Source organism: Lycium barbarum, chromosome 8, assembly GCF_019175385.1.
Source record: "Lycium barbarum isolate Lr01 chromosome 8, ASM1917538v2, whole genome shotgun sequence".
Taxonomy (NCBI): Eukaryota; Viridiplantae; Streptophyta; class Magnoliopsida; order Solanales; family Solanaceae; genus Lycium; species Lycium barbarum.
The window spans coordinates 548,956-576,177 of record NC_083344.1 but is presented as its reverse complement, the minus strand read 5'-3'; the positions used below and the strand labels follow the sequence as shown (position 1 = coordinate 576,177).

The following is a 27,222-nucleotide window of genomic DNA, read 5'->3' as shown; positions in this document are numbered from 1 at the left end:
TCTAGGAGATTGATAAAAGATTCGAAGTATTTTTGCTTAGTTATAATATAATAGTGGAAACAAGTGTTATTAAATCACAAGAGACACTTCACAAAACTCGTTATGTGTCATTGTCATAGTGTCGTGGATTTTTCTTTTTGGTGTATAATTAGTGAAATTGATGTCAACACCAAATTCGATCAATGCTAGTATACAACGAACATAGCATGGAAAAAACATTAAACATGTTACATCGAAAATAGTTAGTGAACTGTGACGTGCACTACTTCACCACAATAGTCTAAATTATAATATCTGACACTATAAGTTGAGATGTTGTGTTCATGCATTTAGATGAATTTAAATAGAAAGATATAGATGATAAGGAAGCATATTATAATAGACATGAACTTGTTTAGAATGTTAGAGACTTAATTATTGTAATTGTTGTACACTTTAATTAAGTCGTGTCAAGCGCCTACGTGAGCTTCGAATCAAGACATGTCTCAATTTAAATGAAGGACAACCATTTGACAGAACGATAATTTATATAAAAATAGTTTGATTACAAGAGGCGTCCTAATGCATGAATTATAATATAACACAATAATGAGACACCTAATTGAGCATTAATCAAGGCTCATCTCAAGTCTGGATAAAGGAAGAAAGTTGCAATAGGTCAAACTAGCATGAAAATAATTCCCACTACGACAAATTCTTTGAATGCTTGAAATGGCCCTAAATATAGCTGAATAGATAGGAAAGATCACACGTAACTAATTAGGACTGAAGCGTAATTGATTGATTTATTAGTATGAGCCAAGATGACGCACGTATTTTAAAACTTAATAAGACAGATAGTGACAACTAGCTTTTACCTTGTCCACTATATATACTCTTATCTATTAAACTATTGATTCTAAAAGAAAAGACAAAATACATTGCTTATATTTTTATGTTGTGAAGAAAATTGATGATGCACGTTACCTTTTGTCCTAGTTCAGCAACTTAACTTCAGAAGATATCAAACTATAATATAAGCACATATACAACAACATTTTTTTTTGTGTGTGTGTATGTGTACGTGCGAATAATGTTTGTTTCAGAAAACAATAGGCACATATACAATATGGTGGCAAAAATTACAACATCCACATTTTTGATATGGTGGCATCGGTTAAAAGAAAATAAGTAAACATCAAATTTGAATAGAAAGTATAGTTCTAGAACCCGATAACCCCAGAACTAATCCCCTTAACAAGACGAGTTGTAATAATAGACCGATACTATTTACATAAAATTTTGCACACGCCACTGATAGACTCTACGAGGAAGACACGAGGAGCTTTTGCCCACATTCACAACGAGGGCATTCCACAAAGCTCCTAATAGGAAAATTTGCAGAAGTAATCCCAACTGAGAATTGGAGATTGTCACCTCTCCTCCTAACCTCCACAATGTTAAGCCATAGCAATACAACCTTAACACTAACACCACTCAATTTCCTGAGCCTGCCTTTGGATATAACTCCTCTTATCACAGGCTTGTAATATAGCTCATATGAACTCAACATGAAATTACATGAGCCATTGAGATACGCCGAGAATTCGCCGGTTTTTGGGTTCAACTCATAGCCTATCACCCCTTTAGGAAGAATGCCAATTGGGAAGTCATAGTGCTGGAGCTCTTCATAGGCTGAGGGCTTCTCATTTGCTGAAACAGCAGCAGTAAAGAAGAGGAGAAACAAGGAAATGCTTGCTAAAGACATGGGTATTCTTGAGTTTGAACAAAAAAGTTATGGTTTATAGATGATTAGTTCATGGGTATGATGGCATGTTCGTTTGATTGATTTTGCCAGTTAGGCCACATGCAGGTTGATGCTCTTTTCCTACTTAACAATTCTTTAAGAGGATAATGTCAATCATTGTACCAAACTCATGACTAAAGGACAAGACTAGTAAACACATTTAACATACTTTACAGGATTTATAAGCTTCCTCAATTAGTATAATTGTTTTCAATAATGGGCATCTCCCACCTAATTTACCGAGTACATACTACTGCACTACCTGGAATATTGCATCTGTTGGAAAATTATTGTGGCAATTGGCTACCAAACAGGACTTACTCTGGGTTAGGTGGGTGCATGGAATTTATATAAAAACAGATGTGGAAATCTGGGATCATGTGCCAGCTGCTGACAGTAGCTGGTATTGGAGAAAGTTGAACTCACTAAAAGAGCAGATGATGCAGTGGTACAATAGGGGTATATACCAGCTAACTCCCTCTGGAAATTATTCAGTGTCCAGGAGTTACATTGCCTTGATTGGTCAGTTTCCTAAAGTGAAAGAAGCAGGACTTATTTGGAATTCAGTGATGGTGCCTAAGCATAGAATGATTTTATGGCTTGCTTCACAAAGTAGGCTGCTTACAAAAGCAAGAATGCAGAGATTGAACATCCATGTTGATGAGCTTACATGTTGCTTGTGTGATGAGGATGAAACAGAGAGTCAGCTGCATTTGTTTGCTAGATGTGGTTGGTTCTCAGAATTAAAAGGAAAGATCCATACTTGGGCAGGAGTTCACTTCCAGCAGAGTAGAGTCCTGCAGTGCCTTCATTGGATCCAAAGGAGAAGATGGAAGAAATTTCATAAGGAAATAGTTGCAGCTTTGTATAGTGCCATGATTTACCATACATGGCAGGCTAGAAATTGGCAGATATTCAGAAACATGACTGTAAATACAAGTTTTGCCACTACGCATATTCAAAAGGAGATTAGAGAGAGGATAGATATGTTATACTGCTCAAAAAGAGCTCATAGTTGCCCAAATTTGATGCTTAGACTTTGTAACTAGTTGCTGGTTTTCTGTTTTGATTGAGGTCTAGATGCTCGCTGCACTCTTCCTGGAAGGTGGTGGTGACACTAGATGCTCTTTAGTTTGTAAAGGTTTCTTGTTGCAATGGTAATTTCACAGTTATTACCAAAAATTCTGCTTGACCAAACTAACACCCTTTTTCTGTCTTATTCTAGTAATCATTTTTTTAAAAAAAATTATGAAGCAGGTGATGTGCCAACAACTATTCTAAAGAAGTGCAATTTGTTATTGTTACCAAGGTAATCACTTGCTATTCCAGTAGTGAATCCTATCTATAGTTTCAATTCAACTAGCTTAATAATAGTTTCAAGTATCCAAACTTTGAGTCATCTTGCAAACTCAATGAACAGGGAAAAGGCAGAATTGATGTAGATGAAAGTACAGATGACCTCACAATTTTGGAGATCACTACATAAAATCCTTCAAATAGTAAAAAAATAAAATCTAGAAGTATTATTGCCTTTACCAAAAACCACACACACACATAGGGGCGGAGCAGGATATTCACTGAGTGGTGTCAAATATAAAGAAGCAAGCATACCGAGAAGCCAAGGGGATTCAACATATAGTATATTATACATTTAATAAACAAATTTTACCTATCACATTGTAATTGACACCCCTTGGACAAGAGTGGCTCCGCCACTGCACACAAAGACGGTTGTAAACATCTAAAGTAGATACTGCTTGACTTAGACATGAAGAAAACCTAAAAAATAACATTGTAGATTGACAGTTTTAGAACACAAACTTCACCTGAATTACATGAATACTTAATGCAGTGATCAGCACCATCTTACTTTTCATCTACATCCATCCAGTGCAAGCTCTATCCATGAGACATTATACAAACATAACTGCACTCTCGGTCACTATGACCCCGTTAAGTGAATGATACATACAGATCGAGCAACTGGAATTGTGAGGATACATCCCAGCTAGCACGAAACTTTACACTGACATTGCACAAATATCTGACATATGAACCGCGTATCAGAATGATGTTTTGTTGTCATCATCACAATCTTACAAAGGTGACTTGGCCTGCTTAATTGGCATACCCTGTAGACACAATGAAACTCCCCGATTAGGAAAAGAACAATCTCCATTTATGTGTTACAACGCTGATAGCTGAATTCTTAACATAACAGCAACAGAGCCGATACTAAGTATTCTGCGAAATGAACTGCGTTTTTGTATTATCAGCAAAATAATTAACTGGAACCCATTATGTTATCAGAACTTACCTCCACAAGAAAGCAATCAACTGATGTTGGTCTACTAATGTGCATGCATAAGAAAATAAAGTTTTAGAATTCTGTTATTAGGATCCAGATTGTTTATCATGGTTTTCTCGCTTTCGATATTTTCATTTCCATACTGCTTTGAATTGCTTGTCCTTATCTGGCATTTTCTTTGCCATACTTTCTCTTGAGCCGAGGGGTGCAAGAAAATTAACATTTCTCACCAAAGAAGATTTCTTGGAAGCTCGTTCGACTAAGTATGCACAAGGCTTGAAAAACTCTCCATACTCCTTCGACCAATCTTCCAGTTTCGAGCAAATATATTTGGAGCCAACAGAGTGAGACCAGAAAATTATGCCTCCCCTGATTTCATCAACATTACAATTAGTGTATGAATCGTCACGGTGTAAGAGATGACTTCTAAGCAAAAATACCTGTATGCGGGGAACCCCATACCCATAACAGAAGCAACATCAAGATCAGAGGATTTCACTATAATTGCCTCAGATATCATCCGACATGCTTCATTCAGGACAGGGAAAAGAATCATCTCAACAATTTCTCCGTCAGACAAAGTTGCCAACTGTTCCAAGATGATTGTTCAGATGTGCAGACAGTCATAAATTGATATATAGAAAGGAAGCATTCAAAGACCTTTTTAAAATTATATTTAGTTCATATGATATATGGAAAATGCATTATATGCACTCTAACTACAATGTTGGCATTCAAACAATTTGGATCATTTATCAAATCTACAATCATGAAAGAACAAATAGACAACAGTCAACAAATAAACACAGGTTGAACTGCTCGCAAGCTACCAATGCAGGAAGAAAATTCTATAAGCATCTCCACCTACGGAAGACTATAAAAATGCAGCCAAGAATGACATAACACACAAACTGGATTAAATTGCAGTGAACCAACAAAAGTACACAGCAATAAGGCACCTGCTTTCTACAAAATAAGTTCAGTAGGAAGGTAACTAGAGAACTCTCGATCGACGGACCAAAAAGACATAGTTAAATGAGTAGCAGAGAGAGAGAGAGAGATGAAGACCTTTGATTTAATGGTGATACCAGACATACTTCTCGCCATTTCTATATATTTTGATATTTTGGGATCTGGGCTTGCCTCACCCTTGTCATTGTATGTGTAGAAGCCTTGGCAATTGGATTCACCTGGTACAAATTCCATTGGTGAGAAATTCAAGAAAATCTGATGACAAATCCAATCTAAGTCCTGATGACAAGAAGGAAGTGTACATTACCTTCACGGTTATTTTTCCTCATGATTGGAATCAAATTTGATTTGCAAGATCTGTCTGGAAAAGTCTCAAGGAATTTCGCATCCTGCACAGTTGCAGACTGAAACCCATCTTGATCAACCATTCTGCAGTTGACATTTCCAACATCACCCAAAAGAAATGGAAGTAACAACAGAAGATGTCTTGCACTCCAAGTGGAACATTATAAGAGAAAATATCCTGAAGATCACATTCATCAACAGTGGATTATCCACATGAGAAATTTGTGTCATATGACCATTATTTAGTATTTACATAAATAAGCTTCTCCTTCTGTGTGATCAGCTTTTGAATCTATACGCCCTTTACTTCTGAAACATTTTGGTAGCTGTCTGTTAAACCTGTATGAACTCATATTTTCTTTTATTATCAGTTCAGCTGTATGGAGAAACTGAGGGTTCTACTGACAAGCACAGTTCGATAAAATCTTTTGACATTCATAGGATGTTGAGTGGAATATGCACCTAAATGGACCCAGTTTCATCCCAAAGCTAGCAAGAGCCTTATCAATCTGATACACATCAGCACCATGTTCCACGAGAAGCATCGCTGCCTGCAAGTAGGGGAAGCACATACGTCTGACTGCAAAACCTGTAAAATTCCGAACTACAATAGGAGTCCTTTGAATCCTCCTTCCAAAGTTTAACAGATCGACAATGACTTGAGGGGATGTCCTCTCTGTGCGGACAATTTCCAGGAGATCAGTGACAGAGGGTCGGCTGCAGTCAAGTTACAAACAAGACTTAACTCATCTGTCACAGCAGATATACGAGGATTGATTGATTCACCTATACCTAAAAAGGTGGATCCCAACAATCTCCCTACATGGTTTCATCCTTTCTCCAATCAAATCTAAGTTGACTGTACAAGTATTTGAAGCAAAAATGCAGTGAGGGGGGCAGCACTCGTCCAGATCAGCAAAAGTTTGCTGCTTCAAGGAGACGACGTCAGGCACATCCTATTAATCAAGAAGAAGAACAAATATGAGAAGTCTGCATCTTAGTCGATCTGATGATTATCATTGTCGTTTTACAAGTAATCTGCAACAAATATGCATGGTGTCATTTTCCGTTCAGTCCTATTTATCTAGACATCTCATTCATTTCAGCCTTTCGTGACTCATGAAGTACTTAGAAATCGGGCATTTTTCATGATAGAACATTAACATGACTACCAGACAAGATCAAGCTCAAAGTTAACAGCCGACAGACTGGATAAAAGGCTGCTTCTGAATGCGACATCAGGGTGAACTAAGAACAACTTGCTAGCTGACTTTTACTTCCAAAGATAAGATGAGACAATGAATTTTTGTCAAGTAGTTCCTTTTGGAATGAACTAAGATTTTCCTCATCGCCAAGTCCTAGTGAAAATTTCACTAGGCCCCAATAGATTGGCCCAAATTTCCCAGCATCACTCCAATGCAATAGATCAAAGATTTCACTAGGGCCAAAATTTCGATAGATATGGATAAATATTTGATCGGTTGGTGATTATCACTATCTCCAAAAACACAAAATCTGGACAAAAATAATGTATTTGCTTGTTAATCAGTAGCACACTGACAAAAAACTGTAGCTTTAACGAAGGAAGGAAAGGTTAGTGTAGAATTTATTTGAATTGACCGAGCGATTCAGTGTAATGCTTCTCAAAAATCCTACAACAACCAACCTCTATGACTAGGTCCACGTCTTTGAAGCCATCATAGCTCAAAACACCCTTTAAAAGAGTGCACGTTTTTCTATAATGCTCTTGAGTCATCCTTCCTTGCTTAAAATGCCCTTCCAAATTGGCTGGAAAGATAACAAACATTTTTCAAATGGTGAAACCTTCACTGAACTAATCTAAGAGTTATTAAGGGGACCTCTCAATTACTTCTCACCTTTAACTCTGTCAATGCCATTCTGCAGAGAATTCTGATCTATATATTTCATGATTACATAATGGTTTGCAAGTAACAGCACTATTGCTATTCCAGAACTCATCAAGCTCCCACCAAGTATGGCGACCTTGTTAATCTTCCTCGGTCGCAATCCCATATCAGTAATCCCAGGAATCTGAAACAGTAAATATGTAGAACGATCAACAAAGAAAAAATAGAATGAGAGAAGTGCAGCCACAGAAGCCATGTTAAATCATATGGTACAAAGGTCAGGAATAGAATCACAAGAATAGAGAAGCATTAATTGTTATTGACCTCAAGAGTCTCCAAACCTAGAAAATTGAAAGAACACATAAATTCTGATTTGAAGGCGCTATAAGAATCTGAATGTTGTAAAATCCTCTACAACTTTTCTACCTTTGCATGATGCAGACTATGTCCGTTTGAACCAAAAATAAGATTTCTGTTGAGGTAGCAGTGTTCTCATAAGCAATTTTACTTAATCATCATAGCATCAATGTAAGGGAATTTAATTTTCTTTTTCTAAATAAGAGAGAAAAGAAGTTTCACTTTCCAATTTTAAATAATCCCAGATACATTTACTCTACAAACAGTCAAGAACACATTAGATCTTTCTGAACCTTTGAAATGCCTAGAGAAGAAGTCTCACTTTCCAACTTTAAACAATCCCATATACTTTTACTATATAAACACTCAAGAACATAATAGTTCTTTTTGAACCTTTGAAGTGCTTTGTTTCGCAAAGAATACATGCACTAAGCCCCTGCAACTATCAGATTGTCGAAGTTCATGTAAAGCTTCTGCTTCCTGCCATAAGACAAGTCATTGCTGATTCCATTTAGCCGGTCATTGCAAAGAAAGAACACGAAGAGTACGTCACCTTCCATAGTCCATTACGAGGACCACAAAGAATGCCATGTTCAATGACATCAATACAAACCAAGGGGTGGATAACATTTGGATTTTGTTTCTGGATCTGAGCTCTGGCAGAATTTAGCAATGTCCTAGCTTCGGCCAGAGGTGCTAATCTGTCAGTTCTGAAAAGATTGATAGACCATGGTCTTCTACATTCTAATATATCCAAAGCCCATTGACATGCTGATCCAAGCAACTGATCTGGTGGAGATATGGCATCCACAAGGCGCATATTGCAAGCTACTTCTCCACTTACCCGCTTGGACATCTGGCAACCATTTATAAAGGAAACCTGCTTAGAACATCGGGAGACAAAAGCTCCAAAGAGATAAATAATAGCATTCATCTGAGGAAGTGATGGCGAATGTTGGTTAGACGAGATCTGCTTGCTTTGAAAAGTGTTGATTGTCTGGTACCTCACTTTGCTATAGTCACGCTGCTATTTTAAGAATGGACATGTTAAAGCCTATCTATCCTCTGGCTTTTCTTGGCCACTTTCCAAATTGACAAGGAAATGATAGGAATGAAAGAAGTCAAGAAAACTTGTTATTCTGCAATTTACCCCAATTTCGGGCACTATGTCAGCCCTAGACAGAGACTCTGTAACAAGGAAAGGAATGTGAAGATGCGGAGGCAAGTCAACCATATGTTGTGTTACTAGATCTGTTAAGCGTGAATAAGTCGCCCCTAAGACCAAACATAAAGAGGAATCAAAATAAGGTGATCAGAAAATTTGGTATTGTACCAGAATCATTTTAAGAGCCTTTGGAAGGCCAACCAGCCGAGGAAGTCGTTGTGTTCCTGAGAAAAAATCAAAACTTTAGAATAGTCATCAAATATAACTGTCGACAAAAGCATCACCATTCTACCTTAGCAGCACAAGCTCCAATGTAATCTATACTCTACACAGCATATTTCACGTGAAGGATCCTTTTTTTAGAAAATAACAGGAAAAACAGTTGTATTCCCATAAAAACTTTCTCTGACAGGAGAATGCAAAATAAGGCGGTTTCCAGAAAATAGAGCCCACAATTTGTTTCACATGATTAGAGCGTACCAATATTTTAACCTGGTCCATGATGTCTCTAAGCAACTAGACATTGTTTCAGGGTACCCAATTATCTTTTGTCAGTGACCAAAAAAGCTGAGGTTTAAGCTAACTTTTTAAGGATTATGCAGCTTACGTCATGCTTACTGTTTAAATTCCAAGTGTATTTAATAACAAATTGACATCTTACTTCTTTTTTGCAGTAAAATGTACAAAACTTTTGTGAAATTTGCGAAAAATGTAGAGCAACAATCATTATTTTGATAAGGATATGATCTCTCATACAGGCGGCATCATGTGTAGCCAACAAATACCCGGGTATCTCCACTCAGAGAAGTCTCATCCTTCTCAACTTCATTCGACATGAGAAGACTTTAAACATTAATGACTGTCATACACATGTCAAACCAAAAATTTTACAGTCGCTTATTCGTCTAAATGCTCAAAAAGATGACATAACCTAAATAATGTAAACTAATTTCCAAATTATGGGGTATGACATCACAGTAATATGCAATCTCAAACATCAGAACAACTGAACAGGATATCTCAATTAATAAGATACAAAATTGGAGATTTTGGTGGCATCTTAATGGCTCTCATTCTCATCCATAAGATTTGCACAATACTTTGAATGACACCTAGTCATAATCAAACAAGTAAATAATATAAAATAGAATCAAGGAATCCAGAAATCTTCTCCTTATGGTACCTCCTAACCCAGGAAGAATCCCATACTGAAGTTCGGGAAGACCTAATTTTGAGGTAGAGGTTGATATGCGAGCATGACAGGCCTAGCAAATGCATAAAACATTTAATCAAGATTTAATCGTAGTTAGAAGAATTGGGAAGAAACTCCTTACACATCAAAAGTTGTTTACTTCTATCAAAATTTCTTCATCTTGTTCCCGCTAAATAAGCCGTTTAGTCAGTCACATGCTAATTTTTAACAAAATTAACAGTCTAAAATATTTAGAATTACCTCAATTCTTAACTATTTGTATTCCTTTAAATAGAAAAATGACAACTGCATGCTCTCCCAACTTTAAGGCAAAACTATCTGAGCCCTTCTAGATACATCAGTGACAAACGAATTATGTTGTTTCTGCAGAAAAACCAGAGCAGAACAGAACAGAATACAAGAACACCCACGGAAGCATATATTATCCTAAAATAAACTGTTACACACTCACTAGTGCAATTTCGAATCCGCCTCCCAAAGCAAGACCTTCAACAGCAGCAACAATGGGCTTCCTTGCAGCTGAGATGCAAAAGAAATAAGATTACTATGGTTACCATAATTCCACGGATTAAATAGAATAAAGCTTATCATAAGACATTATACTCCAGGGATACCTTCTAATGTGTCAGTGATAAATTCGATTGACATAAACCCCAGTTCTCTCTGTGCTGAAGAAAAATATGGCTTTAAATGACACAGAACTCATAACTGATCAATATGGAGAGAAACAACTAATCAGATGATGATTTTTCTTACTCCTTTTTTGTTGATTTCCACCAAAAGCTGTTACATCAAATCCTGCTGAAAAGTTTCCTCGTGAACCTGATACATTACAAGTATGTTACTTTGAACCAATTAAAACAAGTTAGTCTCAGAAAAATGAGAAAAGTCTTAAAGCATACCAGTTATGACAATTGCCTTCACATTTTCTTTACGCATAGCTTCCTCAATATTCTCTTTCAAGCTCAACACCACTAAGAATAACAAATTACAGCAAATGAATAATCTAGGGAACCACAGAAGCATCATTTCTTCGTAAATAAGTTTGTTGATGCCAAAGAAAGGAGTAGCACTTGATCTCTAACTACTATGTTTGATGAGAGTTTCCACTAAAGCTTGGATGATAGTAATTTGAGCAACCATGACATAAAAGGGTGATAGCATTCATGATTGAACCGGGCCAGCTTGCACATACCTCGACTATTCCACCATGTATATGCTACCTCCCACCATCACCGCACCGTTTAACACAACTAGTTAATAATTATTCCAATCAGACTTTGAGAAAGTGGAACTAGTGTAAAAAGAGTCCAGGTGGTACACAGAGAAATCTGCATAATTTCTACAAATATGAAAGAAATAAGCTAAGTGTGCAAGGTATTGGCAGTGTATCCTTTACTTTCTGCTCGAACTATACAGATGTAATGTGATGGTCCGTCAATTCGAACAACTTGATATAAAATGAGATAATCAACTAATCAATCAATCAACCACGCCTCAATCCCAAACTAGTTCGCGCTGACCAAATAAATCATTGTGTTCGTTCGGCTCTATTCACAAACTTAATTTATTTACATCTTACAACTCAACTAATGACCAATCGTTCCAATTCAGTCCCTGAGAAAGTGTAATTAATACAAAAGGAGTCCATCGCTACTCCGAAGCAGCTTCAAAATTTTCTACAAATATGAAAGGAAATGAGCTGAATTTGCCGTGTGTCTACTACTTTCTGATTGAACCACATATATGATGAAATAATTCCCAAAGAAAATGTAAGTTTAGCTATGTTCGCATCAATTGTCACATAGAGTTATAGGTAGAGTCACAAAATAGTATTTCGCACTCACTACCACTGGTTCAAAATTTTCGCACTCACTACCACTGGTTCAAAATGCTCAACTAACAGTTTTTATCTCATAATGATAATTATCTCAGAAAGTCACTCAACTAACAGTTTTTATCTCAGAAAGTCACTCAACTAACAGTTTTTATCTCAGGAAGTCACTCGAGTAATGATAATTATCTCAGAAAGTCACTCAACTAACAGTTTTTATCTCAGGAAGTCACTCGAGTAATGATAATTATCTCAGAAAGTCAACTCAACTTTGTTTTGTAACGGAAAAGTCACTCGACAAATGATAATTATCTCAGAAAGTCAACTCAACTTTGTTTTGTAACAGAAAAGCCACTCGACAAATGATAATTATCTCAGAAAGTCACTCAAGTAATGATAATTATCTCACAAAGTCACTCAACTTTATTTTGTAACGGAAAAATCACTGGACAAATGATAATTATCTCAGAAAGTCAACTCAACTTTGTTTTGTAACAGAAAAGCCACTCGACAAATGATAGTTATCTCAGAAAGTCACTGAAGTAATGATAATTATCTCACAAAGTCACTCAACTTTATTTTGTAACGAAAAAGCCACTCGACGAATGATAATTATCTCAGAAAGTCACTCAACTATTCCATTTCACCTACTATAAGTTGAGTGAATTTTCTGTTTACAAAATAAAGTTGAGTGACTTTTTGAAATAAAAAAATATTAGTTACTAAATATAAAAATCTTTCTGGCACAAACAAAAAAGGGAAGTAGCTACTTAAGTTATTTTAATAAATAGATGGTGATAGTTAGGTAGCGAAACGAACAGTTGATACGTAAGATATAAAATTCGCGAAAAAAGTGATAGTTAATGTGAGTTTTTAACCATTAACTCAAAAAATAAAGAGATTAGATGTAATATAAGACCAATAAAAAAAAAGTACCATCAACGGAAAGAAGATTGAGAGGTGGACGATTGATAGTGATAATAGCTACCCCATTTTCTCCCACATCCAACTGAATTTTCCAGTCCGGCGATTTGCCGTTGTTTGTTCTTTGTTGCTTCTCCATGGAATTTGACATTTTAGTTGTTACAGTTCCAGAGTGACAGTGTCTTAGATTTATTTTTTCTGGTTATTGTTTAGTTGTGCTATAAGGGGTCGTTTCGTTTGTTGCATGGTATAAGCTGGGATATGTGACATTAATTTTTTCTATCATATTTGATAGAAGATTCGATAAATTTATATTCGGAAAAGGGCCTAAAATACCCTCAAACTATTGAAAATGGAGCAAAAATAACCTTCATCCACCTTTCAGCCCCCAAATACCCTTACCATCCACCTATTGGGTCTAAAATACCCCTATTGCTAACAGAATATTCTGGTCAAACACGTGGCATTTTTTTATTGGTTGACTTATAAAATTAATTAAACTAATTGACCAGATAACCCAAGTGCCCCCAACCCCCTACCCCCGACCCCCCTCGGTGAATTTTTTTTTTTTTTTTTTGAAAAAAAAGTTGACATTTTTTTTTGCACCCCTACCCCCCGACGCAAAAAAATTAATATTTTTAAAAAAAAAAAGTTTTGACATTTTTTTTGGGTTTTTTTAGCTGGGAGGGGAGGGGGCGTAGGGGGAGGGTGCGGGGTGGAAAAAAAGTCAACTTGTGCCTTTTAGCTTTTTGGGGGGTGGGGGGGGGGGGGGGTGCGGGGTGGGGTGCAAAAAAAATATTGTAGTCTACACAATTGTGCCTTTTAGATTTTTGGTTGAAAATATACCATGTTTTTTAGGGTGAGATATTTTTTTTTTTGGTAACTCAATTACATTAGACATTTTAATTTATCAAGACATTTCACAGTACTTGTGCTTTTTACTAGGAAGTTGAGAAGCGTAACAATATTTTTTTTGCACCCCACCCCGCACTCTACACCTCCCCCCCCCCTCCCAGCTGAAAAAAAAAAGTTGACTTTTTTTTCCACCCCGCACCCTCCCCCTCCCCCAAACCCCGCACCCTACGCCCCCCTCCCCTCCCAGCTAAAAAAACCCAAAAAAAAACGTCAAAACTTTTTTTTTCAAAAATATTAATTTTTTTTTCGTCTGGGGGGTAGGGGTGCGGGGTGGGGTGCAAAAAAAAATGTCAAACTTTTTTTTCAAAAAAAAAAAAAAAAAATCACGGGGGGGGGGGGTCGGGTCGGGGGGTGGGGGCACTATCTGGTCAATATTGCAAAAGTTAATTAGTTTAATTAATTTTATAATCCAACCAATAGAAAAATGACACGTGTTTAATGAAAAGATTTTGTTAGTGATAAGGGTATTTTAGACCCAATAGGTGGTGATAAGGGTATTTTAGACCCAATAGGTGGATGATAAGGGTATTTAGGGGCTGAAAGGTGGATGGAGGGTATTTTTGCTCCATTTTCAATAGTTCAAGGGTATTTTAGGCCCTTTTCCGATTTATATTTTATACTAAACAAGATATAATATGCATCTCAACTTAAAAGATGTATATCCTTCTTATCTCACTTATATTGGATGGTATAAAATAATCCCAAGAGATGAGATAAATTAATCTTGGGATTATAATCCCGGAATAATTTTAGCTACCTACGTTTGTTATGCCGGATAAGGTTGGATATTTCAGTATTAAGTTTGTTATTAATTTATATTCTGTTTGATATAAGATATAAATTTATTCAGGATAACTAAATAGAATATAAAATGAAGCTCAAAACTAATTATGGATATCCCATCATAGTTGGGATTATTTTATCTCACCTTTCAGATGAGATAAATTAGTCCCAACACTATAATCACAGAATTATAATATTGGAATAATTTAATCCGCGTACTAGATGGCTAAGCTTTTTCGCATTTTGGTTATTTTAACCGCTTCGTTTTTTCTGGTGGCCGGCAAATATAGAGAAAATGTAAAAAAAAATGATTCCCTATTTTGGGTATTAGTTTCAAAATAGTCCCTTAAGTATCAATTGAGCAGCTTTAGTCCTTTAAGTTTTGATAAAAGTGAACACTTCTTGTTTCAGTCAAATATTTAACAAACTTTTATTGTTAAATTTAACAATATTTTTTAACCAAAAGCATGAGAAATTTCCTTCAAAATTTCAGAAACCGCAACATAAAAAACTAAAATAGACAAAAAGAATAACATAAATCGCACCTCAAAAAGTTACACCAAACTCTAGAAATAGACTAAGGACCCGTTTGGCCATAAGAATTATTCACTTTTTTTTTGAATTTTTTTTTTCACTTTTTCAAAAATTAGTGTTTCGCCATGAAAATTCCAAATAAAACTTGAAGTTGTATTTGGAATTTGAAAAACAAGAAAAACTTGTTTTTCACTTTTTTCACAACCAAAACAAGTATATTTCAACAAAAAAATGCAATTTCAAAAATTATGCATAAACACAACTCCAACTCCAAAATTTCAAAAAAAAGTGAAAAAGTTTTTGATTTTTATGGCCAAACGCCTACTAAAAATACATAAACTACAAAATAGGTACTTCCATTTGTGAATACCCATTAAATATTTTTTATTTTCATAATCCCATTAAATATTTTTTATTTTTATAATTCTGATTAATTTTTTTTTTAATATAATATAAATTTAATTAACGATTATAATTAGTTTGGACGAGCCGCTAAAGAGGAGTATGTTAAAACCCCTTTTTTAACCCCTCAATCGATGGGTCGTTTAGTTCGCAGATTAAGTTACTCCGGAATTATAGTGGTAAAATTATAATTTCGCGACTAATTTATTTTCATGTGGAATATCCAAGATTAAGCTGGAGATCAAATTTATACTTTATTTAATTAAATATATAATTTTATCATGAAATTAGTTATACCTTCAATCAAATAAAGTATAAATTTATTCTGAAAAATATAACTGATGGTTCACTATTATCCTACCGTAATGAAGGTCGTAGAGCAGCAGTAGCTCAGATGGACACTTCAAATGTTATTGTCATCCAGAATAGATAATATTGTAAGGAAAAAAAATTCAAGTTGGGTATCTCGAGGCAAAGGATAATGTTTTCTTGTTTTTATGATTATTATATTATATATTATGGGCAACGCCTACAGCTTTTATTTCCTCAATTTTTTTTCAAAGAAATGTTGTATTTAATTTTAAATCATTATTTTACTTAGTGTGAGTGACCTGATAATGAATAAGTTTTAGGTCAAACCCATCGACAGACACATGTGGTCGTCCACTTCTTTCACTTGAGCACCTAAAGTGACCCTTGTTCCATTTAAACATTTCTGGTGGGTCATTCCTATTCCACTTACACACTATTTGCACCATTATCGGAGCAAAACCAACACCAAAGAGGGCGCCACCTCATTGCACATCCAACCAGCCCAAAAGCCCCAATTCTTAATGGTCAAAACTCCACGAATTTACAAATTAGTAAATTTACAATTAAAATGAGTTGGCACAATTTAACTGAGTTGGCACAATTTAAATGAGTTGACACAATTTAATTGGCCACTTAATTCACGTAGGAGACGACTGGTGTTGGTTTTGCTCCGATAACGATGCAAAAAGTGTCTAAGTGGAATAGGAATAACCCACCTGAAGTGTCTAAATGGAACCAGGGCCACTTTAGGTGCTCAAGTGAAAGAAGTGGACGACCACAGTTGTTTGTCGATGGGTTTGGCCTAAGTTTTACTCAATCAAAGTCTTTCTATCTGAATTTAAAGTCTATGCACGAAAATCATAAAGGGTATTCTTTCATGTCCTTTTTACCAGTTATTATTAGATGGCATATGCCCGTGCTGCGCACGGGCCCAACACTTTGAATTATAGTGTATCTATGTGTATGTTGTTGTACACAATTGTAAAGATTTATGTATTGACTAGTGATAATATATATATTTTATATTGCTAATAAATATATATAAGTTTGCACTGTTTTTTTATATATATATATATATATATATATATATATATATATGCATATCATTTTAAGTTAGTACAACAATCAAAGAGAGATTCCAAAGAGATTTGCATTCACGATGAGACATTGTGCTACCTCAAAAAAGAACCAAAAGACGCTAACAACAGTCAATGTAATATAAATTGTAGTAATTAAATGAGTTAATTAAAATTATACCACCATTTAAAGTGACATTAATTGGTTATAATAATAAATATTTGAGTATTATTCTACATAAATTATATGTATAATAAAGCTTTTTTCAATAAAAAATGTATAATCTTATTTGCCAAATATAGTGTATAGGTAAAAGTAAATAAAATAATGCATTTTAAGGAGATAAGATAGTTATTTTTATTTATATAGATGTATCATATGTTAATTTTCATAATAAAATAATAAAAATGACAAAGAATTTTTTTTAAGACATCTTATTAATAGGTGAAAATTATTCATGGAAGAATGGAACAAACAATATATACATTGTTAGCGTAAAGAAGTTTTTCACTATCAAATTTCATTTATTTATTGTGCGTAATTTGCCTTATTTTAATATTATAAATCTCATTTATATTTTTTAAATGATGTGGATAGGCGAATACCTTTTAAATATTTATTAGTATCTTTTTTATTATGGGCCTAATTCATTATATTTTTCATAAGTGAAAGAAAAAATTCCATCTTTCAAAATAAATATGTTGTACCGTTTATAAGGTATTAGGTTTGTAGGATATTTTGTTTTTAATGAAACATTTATTAAGTAATATAAAAGTAAATTGATTCCTCATTTGCTCTAGAAGTTGATCAAATTGACATTAAAAAAATTGACCTTAAAATAAAATTTGATAAGTAAATATTTGAAATTGGTAAATTAGTGAGGTGATTCTTGTCATTAACATGATTGAGATGTTGGATAGGGTGTAATACAATTTTCTTCATTATAGCTCACTATTGAATTTAGTTTTAAAAAAGGAAATTTGTCTATTACAAATTAAAAACTTAAAAAATGGAAGAAATTGCACGAATTGTCCTTCAAATGGGCTGGTATTTAATTTTTGCCTTTAGCAATTAATTTTAGGAATAATTTCAATAATATACAATCCAGCATAAAATATTACATCCACGTAGTTATATTTTTAATTTACATCTGTATAGCCAATTTTTTTTTACAGTAGTGTTTATACACACGATATATAACATTATACACTTACCGTAAATAATGTATTGATCTTATATAAAAGTGTATGATAATGTATAAAAGGGTCATTTTGGGTAATACTAAAAATATGAGTCATTTCGGGTAAATATTTTTTCACCCACAACATACATGTGGGTCCTATCTTTTATTTTTTTTACATGAATACGAGGTGGACCAACCTTAATTTTTTTTTTTTTACATGAGTAGAAGGTGAACCCGCCTTATTTTATTTTTTTACATGAATAGGAGGTGGACGACCACCTCTAAACTCATGCTTCTAATATAGTTAAAAAAATATTTAAGATCATGACACATTCAATTAAAAATTTATTTAGTAATCATCAGTTATAAGGGAATGTTTGACCAGATTACTTTATTTCTTTTCAAATAAGCTTAGAGTTGAAAAATAGAGTAAGGATATTGTTGAAAAACAACTATATGCTGACGTTATTGCTCAGAGTCCTCAACTTAAATGATCTCAAAAGTAAAATTTTGATTTAAAATAACCTAATTTTTTTTTTATAAAAGTACATTTTGCGCATAAAATTATTGAGCACTAATTTTGTGCAGTAGGGGTTACAAGCTTGTCAACCGTGACTCTTACAGAGCTTGGCCCACTGACTTTTCCATCTATGTAAATACTTGTAGCCTGCAGGATGCCTACAACGTTACTAGGAGTAACAATTAAATGGAAATAGAAAACTGCCAAAAAAAATGAGAAAAAAATAAATAGAAATATATCGGTAAAGAGATATCATATCACCTTATCTATGCTTACACTATAAAAAAGTATAGAAATTGCAATTAATTTTTTTTATATTTAGCAATAACTTAGTTTTATTGTTGGCAAATGATTTTTTTGTTACCAAAGAATTTAATTTTGTTGCCATAATATTGATTATGCAAAAAGTACTTTTGACAACAAAAAAAAGTTGTTGCAATAACAGCCGTTGAGAAAAGTTCATGCAACAAAATATTTTTTTTATTGCCAAAAGTACTTTTTGCAATAATAATCAATCTATGACAATAAAAAAAAATTTGTTGTCAAATATAATTTTTCTTGTAGTGCTAGCTTTATATTATATATATATAAAAGCCACGGGAAAGAGAAAAATAAAAAAGAAGTGGTTCAAAAGGCTGCTGTGTGAAAGTGATGCATGCTGACATAACCAAAGGGTAATTCGGTAAAGACACTCAAAAACTTATAAGATAGCTACAGTAAAATTTCTTTTAAGCCAATCAAGTTATTCCCTTGTAATGACCGAATTGCCCTTCAAATCTCAAGCAGGCATGTTGACCTGCTGGCTGCTAACTCCCTCTTATTAGATGGTAGAATTGTATACACTCCAACAATAATTATTACTATTATTAATAAATAGAAAATAAAATATCATTTTCTTTTATTTTTTTCAAAAAAGTTGTCTATAAAGTCCATTTCTTGAATATTCATCCTTGTGGACTCAATATTCAGAGTCATTCTCCTTTGTTCATCAACCATGGAGAATATACAGCACAAGAATCTGTCTGTAAACGGCATAAATATGCACATAGCTGAAACTGGTGAAGGTCCATCAACAATACTATTCCTCCATGGATTCCCTGAACTTTGGTATACATGGCGCCACCAAATGATTTCTCTTTCATCCAAGGGTTACCGTGCTATTGCTCCTGATCTTCGTGGCTATGGTGACACGGATGCCCCTCCTTCCCCTTCTAGTTATACTGTTTTTCATATAGTTGGTGACCTTATTGCCCTTCTTGATGCTCTCGGTCTTGATCAGGTTAGAGGCGAATTCAGAATTTAAAATGTTTATTATAGACATAAAGTTTCTCTTTATAGAGTTCTAGAACTATACTCGTTCCGTCTCAAATTATCTGTCTATCTCAATTGTAGTTCAAGAGGAAATTAATAATTTTTCCTATTTTACCCTTACTATTTATTGTTCTTGAAAATTACAACAAACAGGAGATGATACATAAATAGAGTAATAATTCATCCGTTTCAATTTAAGTATCTTACTTTCTTTTTTGACGTGTCCCAAAAAGATCTTCTCTTTCTATATTTAGTAATTTGACTATTCAAACATACATAGAAGTTTATAACCAGGATATTTATTACATTCGTCTTAATTTAGAGCCCGTTTGGATTGACTTATAAATTGCTTATAAGCTGTTTTCAGCTTTTTTTAGTGTTTGGTTGGCCAGCTTAAAGCCATTTTGTGCTTAAAATAAGCCCCAAAAAATAATTGGGTCTATTTGGCTTAGCTTATCTAAAGCAGCTGCTTTTTTTAAGCCTATCCAAACAGGCTCTTAAGTGTCTTACTTTCCTTTTTGGTCTGTCTGCCTCTTTTTATAAACGTCCTACACGACAAGTTTAAAACCACAATATTCAAAGGATATTTTAATAAATTACACTCATCTTTAATTTAGAGCCACAAGATTGAAAAGTCTTTTTTTATTACTTAAATTTTGTATTTAATCAAACTAAGACACTTAAATTGGGACGAAGGAGTAGTTAGGAGATATTTTTGACTATTTTATCCTTATTTATTTCTTAGAATATATTCTACTTTCACTGAATATTTAATCTATTTATGTGCCATCTCCTCATAATTTGTGGCAGAATTGGTCTAAGCCTGCTGATTAATTTGTGGGATTACACTGGATATGTTATATGTGTCATTTACTAGTAATTGAGGTTTTTGTAGTCTTCAATAACAATCACTACTAAGGGGTTAAATAGGAAAAAATAACTAATTTTATCTTGAAATTTTAAATGATAAATAATTGAGACATAGACATTTTTAGAAATAATGACGGATAATTTGAGATGGAGGGAGTAGTGTATAAATAAAGTTTTTTTTTTTTTTATTTTTTTTTTAGATTTCTAGAAATGTATATGTACATGGTTTGAGTAATTACAGGGCAATCTAGGATTAATTAAGTTATGTAGTTAACCTGTTATAGTAGGTTAGCATTTTGCCTAAGTTATCAATTTTTGATGCTAATTAATGCTTACAATTTAATTAGTAAAAAAGAAAATAAGGCAACCATGGAGAACATACAGCACAAAAATTTCTATGTAAACGGCATAAAGTGCAAATATTAACAAAAGTTGTTTTGGAATTAATTAGCCAAACACAAGCTACTTTTTCTAAATACACTTTGGACAAAAAGTACTTTTTAAAAAATAAGCAGATTTTGGGAACGCGGCCAAATAGGCTATTAACAGTATTGTACAAATAGAGTTCTTTTTTAAGAGTTCTATAAGCATATCTGTATAGTTCGAGTAATTACAGGGCAATGTAGAATGTAGAGACACTGGTGCAAAACTTATTATATATAGGCAGTAGATGTATCAGTTAATATACACACACACACACAGAGTTTTGTGCTTTTTGTTTAAATTGTTATGTATTTAAGTTATGTAGTTAACCTGGTATAGTAGGTAGGTTAGCTTTTTTGTTAGGTTGTCTATTAATGCTTATCACTTTGGGAAAAAAATGCTTATCAAGGTAAGAATGAGAGCCTTTCAATTTCTTTGATGCATACGGCTTTTTCACGGAGTTGCTTCCACATTCGCTTGAGCGACAAATACCTTGGCGATAATTCATCTTCAACTATGATTCTCTCTATTTGCCACCTCAAGCGAGTGTGTACAAATGTTTGTACAGGAAAGAACTAGATGGATTAGAGAGAAAAAAAAAAAAAAAGATGACAGAAAATGATAACGATAAATTGATAAAGTAGTTCAAACTATAAGAAAATAAGAGTAATTAAGATTGACTAGAGCAAATAGATATAGCATATACATGGAATTGGGTGCTATCACATACATCAAAATGATATTCTTCCTTTAAGGGGAAAACAGTATTTGTTAAAGATATTGGGAGAAGAATTGCAAGAAAATGTCTTAGGAGCCGTCACAAGAAAGCAGGGGTATTAGTAGGGGCTTCTTGAACTGGATGGCTTTTCTAGATGTCCCAAAAATAAGGCCTCAAACTCTATGTTACTGTTCATGAGTCACATAGGCACTCCTACCAGGTAGAATAGTTATGATATCCCCATCAAGATTGAACTCCAAGAGGATATGATAGATGGAATGGTAGTTTGTGTTATTTTCAATTAGGACCTTGTCTCCTTTTCGTTATCTTCCACTCTCTTTGAAATTTACCCGTGACTAAGTTATAAGTGACCTGATTGTATAAATATTTTCTGACGATCAGTGCATAGAACTTAACAATTTTTGTAAATACATATTTATATAGATTGACATGCATTTGCTACTTAAGTTTTTTATTTGCCTCTATGAATTAGGTGTTTCTTGTTGGACATGATTGGGGTGCTATTATAGCTTGGCATGTATGCCTTTTGCGACCTGACAGGATCAAGGCACTGGTTAATTTGAGTGTTGTCTTCCAACCCAGGAACCCCAAGAGAAAGCCTATTGAATCTATGCGTGCTCTCCTCGGGGATGATTACTATATTTGCAGATTTCAGGTTTCTTCCAGCATCCTTCTTTCCTTTCCTTAACTCACTAATTTCAGCTCTGCAAATTAATTTCAACTTGGATAAAGGAGGGGAGGTTAAGTTGAACAGAGATTAAAGATAGTCTAATAGAGGAATATACAGTCAAACCTCTCTATAATGGCGTCGTTTGTCAGGACACCTTTTGGCTGCTATAACGAGATGTTGTTATAGAGAATATATAATATAACATAGCATAACATGAAAGATCGGTTCCACCGAAAACATGGCTATATGTTTTTATAGAAGATGAATGTTATAGAGAGGTCTGACTATGTATTTACTATCTAGATGATTCACATAGCGGAGCTCCATTAAAATTGTCTGGAAAAGTTTAAAGGATTCATATAGCTGCCTGCAACTAATTCAGGATTGAGGAGATTTTTTTATATGATCTTCCTTAATGCATGCACTTAAGGATAAGTTCAAGATTTTGGTGATATGATTGCTTCCAATTATTCTGTGTCGAATGCCTTTTCTGGAAAAGTAAGTGTTCGAATTGTATTGGAGGTAATCGTACAGGTTCTGCTATTTTGGGGGTTCAAGTATGTGATATCTGGCATAAGGTGTCTGAATTGCTGTATGATTTCTTTGTTTCAATAGCCTTTCATTGTTTTGCCTTTCTGTAAGCTATGATGTTAGTTGGTTATGAGTCCTATAAAGCAGGAATTTTTGGTGAAAGACCATAAGGAAGAGTCCAGAACTAGCTGTTGATACCAACAATAATTTTCCCCTACAAAATTTAAGCTTGTGGTTGTCCTGACGTAAAAGATGCTCGCCTTTCTCTGTTTCTTGATGGTAAATTAGCAAAAAAAGCACGAAATTTAGTTTATTGCATATGCTTCAATTGAATATTTGTGTCAAATGAAGACTTTGAAACTTGTGGTCTAAAATAAGTCATAGATATTTGTGTGGCTATAAATCATCTCATCAAAGGTAAAATGGGTATTTTAAAGTTAAATTGCTACTAAATATAGATTTGGGACTGACTAAAAAGGAAAAAGTGTCGCAAAAATTGAGACACAGGGAGTATATCATAAACAGGATACAGAGCTTTTGGGACCACTAAATGTTGAATGCTTTAGGGGACCAAATTAATTAAGATATTTGGTGAAATGATTAGACAAACATATCTTCTCATAATTTCTGAATTCTTATTTGGCACTTTCTCATGTTGATAATCTTCATGCTTATGATTATGGCGTTGCAACTTTCTTGTGATCAGCTGAATATCTTTGACAGTCTTGTTCATTTTTGTTGGAAATACCTAAACATTCAGCTTTCTTCTAAACATTTGTTAAATAGTTTCTCAATTACTATCCTATTGTGATTTTGATTGCTTAATCCAAGTAAATTATATTCTTAATTTGTACGCTTATATTGGAAATTGAAAAGAACATAAAACTTTTTTCACTTATATTTTTGTTCTAAAGCGAACATACTATTTGCATAGCTAGTTCGCAATATTTTTTGGAAGCTCAGTGCCAGAAACTTGTAATCCCTTCGCACCATCTTGGTGTACAGAAATTTTATGACTTTTTGATTTATCATTTAAAGAGCAGGTTCTTACATTAGAGTTAAATCATAAAACCAGAAAACCTATCTGTTGGACAAATTTGATGAAATCCAGTGGTTTCCAGGTGTTATTGAGATTTCTTCATTATTGCTGAAAACACTCTTTTGAATGTGTTGTTTTATTAGGAATATGGAGAGGTAGAAGAGGAATTTGCTCGTGTTGATACCGCAAGACTAATCGCGAAATTTTTAACATCACGCCGCCCAGCTCCTCTTCGTGTACCTAAAGAGAAAGGATTTGGGGGTTCACCTCATACTCCCATTACATTGCCGTCTTGGTTGTCGGAAGAGGATCTCAACTACTATTCCAACAAGTTCAGACAGACAGGTTTTACTGGTGGATTAAACTACTATCGAGCTATGGACCTGTGAGTTGCCTAATCATTTTCTTCACCAAACCTATTTGTTCAAGAACTCTTAGGTTTATTTATTGTTCAAATTTTTTTGTGGTGTTGTTTCTAACATGAGCTTAGAATTGTGCTGCATATATGATTTCATGTATACTAAAAGCTGTCATCCTTGATTGATTTATTGATCTGCTATGAGGGATCATCTTAATAGTTTTATGTTCTGATACTAGTTCATAAGCAATGTTGCTTTAAGAGGCCGATGCAACCTAATATATATTAAGCCTGTTTAAGCTTCTAAAAATCAACTTATTTTGAAAAGTGCTTTTTTTAAAAGTACTTTTCAAAACAATACTTTTGGTGAGAAACAATTTGTGTATGGCTAATCAAGTTGAAAAGTTTTTTGAGCAGCAATTAGTGTTTGATAAAGATTTAAAAAGTGCTTTAAGTGTGTTCTGTCAAAAGTACTTTTGAGAGAAACTACTTTTTCAGCTTCTAAAAACAGCTTCTGTTTTACTCAAAAACACTTTTTCTTAGCCTAAAAGCTTGGCCAAACACCTCAACTTTGAAGAAAAATGGGAAAAACAAAAAAACACTTTTGGCCTTGGAGAAGCTTTTCGACAACATAGAGATACATGTGCTAAGATTCATCAGATATTAAATTCTAAACTCATAATTTCAAAAGTACAATATGTCCAGTACTAAGAACTTTAAAAGTTGAATCCATCAAGCTTAAATCTTGGATCTGCCTCTAGTTGCTTTGACTTGGATACTCTTAAGTCTTCTATGTATACAATTATATATGGTGTTAGCTGTGTATGTGGCCATTTTATTATTGTTTTAATTTCTAACCGTTGCAGAAACTGGGAGCTGACCGCGCCATGGACAGGGGTGCAAATAAAGGTCCCGGTTAAGTTTATCGTCGGGGATCTCGACCTGACTTACAATACACCTGGTGTTAAGGAATATATCCACAAAGGCAGGTTCCAAAAAATGGTGCCATTCTTGCAAGAAGTAGTTATCATGGAAGAAGTTGCACACTTCATCAACCAAGAAAAACCAGAAGAAATTAATGACCATATCTATGACTTTTTCCAGAAGTTCTGATATGTCTCTATTTTTATCATGGGTGTTTTGTTCCCTCAAATATTTTTTCAAGTCTTTTTTGTGTGTTTGGAATAAAAGGCCACTTTTATGCGTGAAGTGCACAAATGTCAGCTATTTAATATAGGGAAGTCTACATGGCGTGGCAAACTACTACTACTAATTATGTTTAATAGCTATAGTTTGAATTAATTACTTTCTATAGCTAATAGTTGTATGTTAATGACATTTATTAGCTACTAAGGTAAAATAAGTTGAACACATGTGTGTATCCCAACTCTCTAAGTTAGATATTCTCTCCTCTCTCTCTCTCCTTCTCTCTCTCTAACGTCTTATGGGAAATCTTCGTCACTGCTTCTACGTCTCTCTCTCTTTCCCAGTGGCGGAGTTGTAAGCGATCATCGACTCCGCCACCGTCGACTCCTGCTATCTTTGTCGATGACGGCGGTGATGATGACTTTAGATTGGGGAAGAGATAGCAGCGAATTGGCAATTCAGAGAATAGAAATACTCAATTCTGTGACTAGTACAGTTCTTGGATTTTATTCTCAACAAAAGGAAGTACCTTTTGACTTTTCTATCATTAAAATTAAAAGATGAAAGTGAGAACAAAAAGGATACAGCGGCGGTTGTTGATGACGGTGACACGGTGTTTTCGTAGGTCTGGTGGCGTCGGTGTCAGATCTGGACGGGAAACAGTCAATTCTTGCAGGATTTAGTGTATTTTGTATTTTTGAATACACTTTATTGTCCAAATCTGACCGTAAAATACATTTTAGTCTCCCGTATTTCGAAGGAGGTCTTTTTATATACAAATGAATACAGTGAATTTTTTAATACAGCTGAATATCCCTATATGTTTCTTTGCATATATGTAGTTTGAATACAATCGAATTTAAATACAATAAGTTGAATAAAATATTTTTTTGTATCTATGTTGTTTGAATACCACTGATTTTTAAATACAATAAAGTGAATACAATTTAAAAGTAGCTATAAATGAATACAACTGAGTTGAATACATATGACTTGAATACGGCTGAGTTAAATACATATGACTTGAATACTGCGAAGAGAATTTTTGAATACATTTTTACTTACTGTATTCATGAATACAGCGAGACCGTTTTATGAATACAACGAGCCATTTTATGAATACAGCAGGAAAACAGTAGCTATTCCATGTAAATTTTGAAACTGTAGCTATGGAAAATTTTAAACCCCCAAAGTGTAGTCATTTATGTAAAATGCCCTTTAATATATACCCTTATTTATTTTTATGTTTTTGGGAAAATACACTCTTATGTGTCTATTTAGAGAAAATAGTTACCCGAAATGGCCCTTTTATACATTATTATATACTCTTATACAAGGTTTATACATTGTCTACAGTAAATGTATAATGTTGCATGCCATGTGTATAAACAGTTGCAAAAAAAAAAAAATTGGCTATGCGGATGTAAATTAAAAATATGGCTATGTGGATATAATATTTTATGCTGGATTGTATATTATTGAAATTATCTCTTTTTGTTTTTGCAAGTTTACCCTCTTGGTGAACCACTTCAGACATATGCGATTGAAGTTGCAAGATTTTGTTTCCTTCCGTTCTTATTTATCATTGTGTTTGATCGTCCATGTTTATTGGCGATTAATTATGTAATCAATACCTA

At 34.0% G+C, this 27,222-nt stretch overlaps 3 protein-coding genes across 10 annotated transcripts; 1 reads left to right on the top strand and 2 right to left on the bottom strand.

The window, feature by feature from the left end:
• Positions 1 to 1,075: 1,075 nt before the first annotated feature.
• On the bottom strand, positions 1,076 to 12,993 carry LOC132605583 (glyoxysomal fatty acid beta-oxidation multifunctional protein MFP-a-like). 8 transcript variants are annotated; one of them, XR_009569217.1, is made up of 20 exons: positions 12,785 to 12,992; positions 10,917 to 10,988; positions 10,771 to 10,836; positions 10,629 to 10,682; positions 10,466 to 10,533; positions 9,985 to 10,066; positions 8,970 to 9,025; positions 8,190 to 8,492; positions 8,030 to 8,116; positions 7,289 to 7,463; positions 7,078 to 7,199; positions 6,204 to 6,367; positions 5,874 to 6,128; positions 5,374 to 5,495; positions 5,163 to 5,284; positions 4,535 to 4,683; positions 4,325 to 4,463; positions 3,456 to 3,918; positions 2,457 to 2,592; positions 1,076 to 1,692 (listed from the first exon to the last, which is right to left on the bottom strand). XR_009569217.1 is itself a non-coding variant. In XM_060318717.1 (18 exons), exons 1-18 carry the CDS (start codon positions 12,921 to 12,923, stop codon positions 3,883 to 3,885), a joined length of 2,211 nt encoding a protein of 736 aa, XP_060174700.1. In that variant the 5' UTR covers positions 12,924 to 12,992; the 3' UTR covers positions 3,411 to 3,882. The 8 variants fall into 8 exon arrangements, 3 of the variants coding, with proteins under 3 accessions (XP_060174700.1, XP_060174702.1, XP_060174703.1); XR_009569221.1 differs by lacking the exon at positions 2,457 to 2,592 and having other exon boundaries at positions 3,456 to 3,501; positions 3,613 to 3,918; XR_009569220.1 differs by lacking the exon at positions 1,076 to 1,692 and having other exon boundaries at positions 2,459 to 2,592; positions 3,456 to 3,501; positions 3,613 to 3,918.
• On the bottom strand, positions 1,304 to 1,747 carry LOC132606011 (uncharacterized). The gene has a single exon (XM_060319310.1). The coding sequence runs from the start codon at positions 1,745 to 1,747 to the stop codon at positions 1,304 to 1,306; it is 444 nt and encodes a 147-aa protein (XP_060175293.1).
• A 6,419-nt stretch (positions 12,994 to 19,412) lies between the features above and the next one.
• Positions 19,413 to 25,810, top strand: LOC132605582 (uncharacterized). The gene is made up of 4 exons (XM_060318716.1): positions 19,413 to 19,777; positions 22,314 to 22,496; positions 24,225 to 24,466; positions 25,306 to 25,810. The coding sequence occupies exons 1-4, from the start codon at positions 19,493 to 19,495 to the stop codon at positions 25,550 to 25,552; spliced, it is 957 nt and encodes a 318-aa protein (XP_060174699.1). The 5' UTR covers positions 19,413 to 19,492; the 3' UTR covers positions 25,553 to 25,810.
• Positions 25,811 to 27,222: the final 1,412 nt, after the last annotated feature.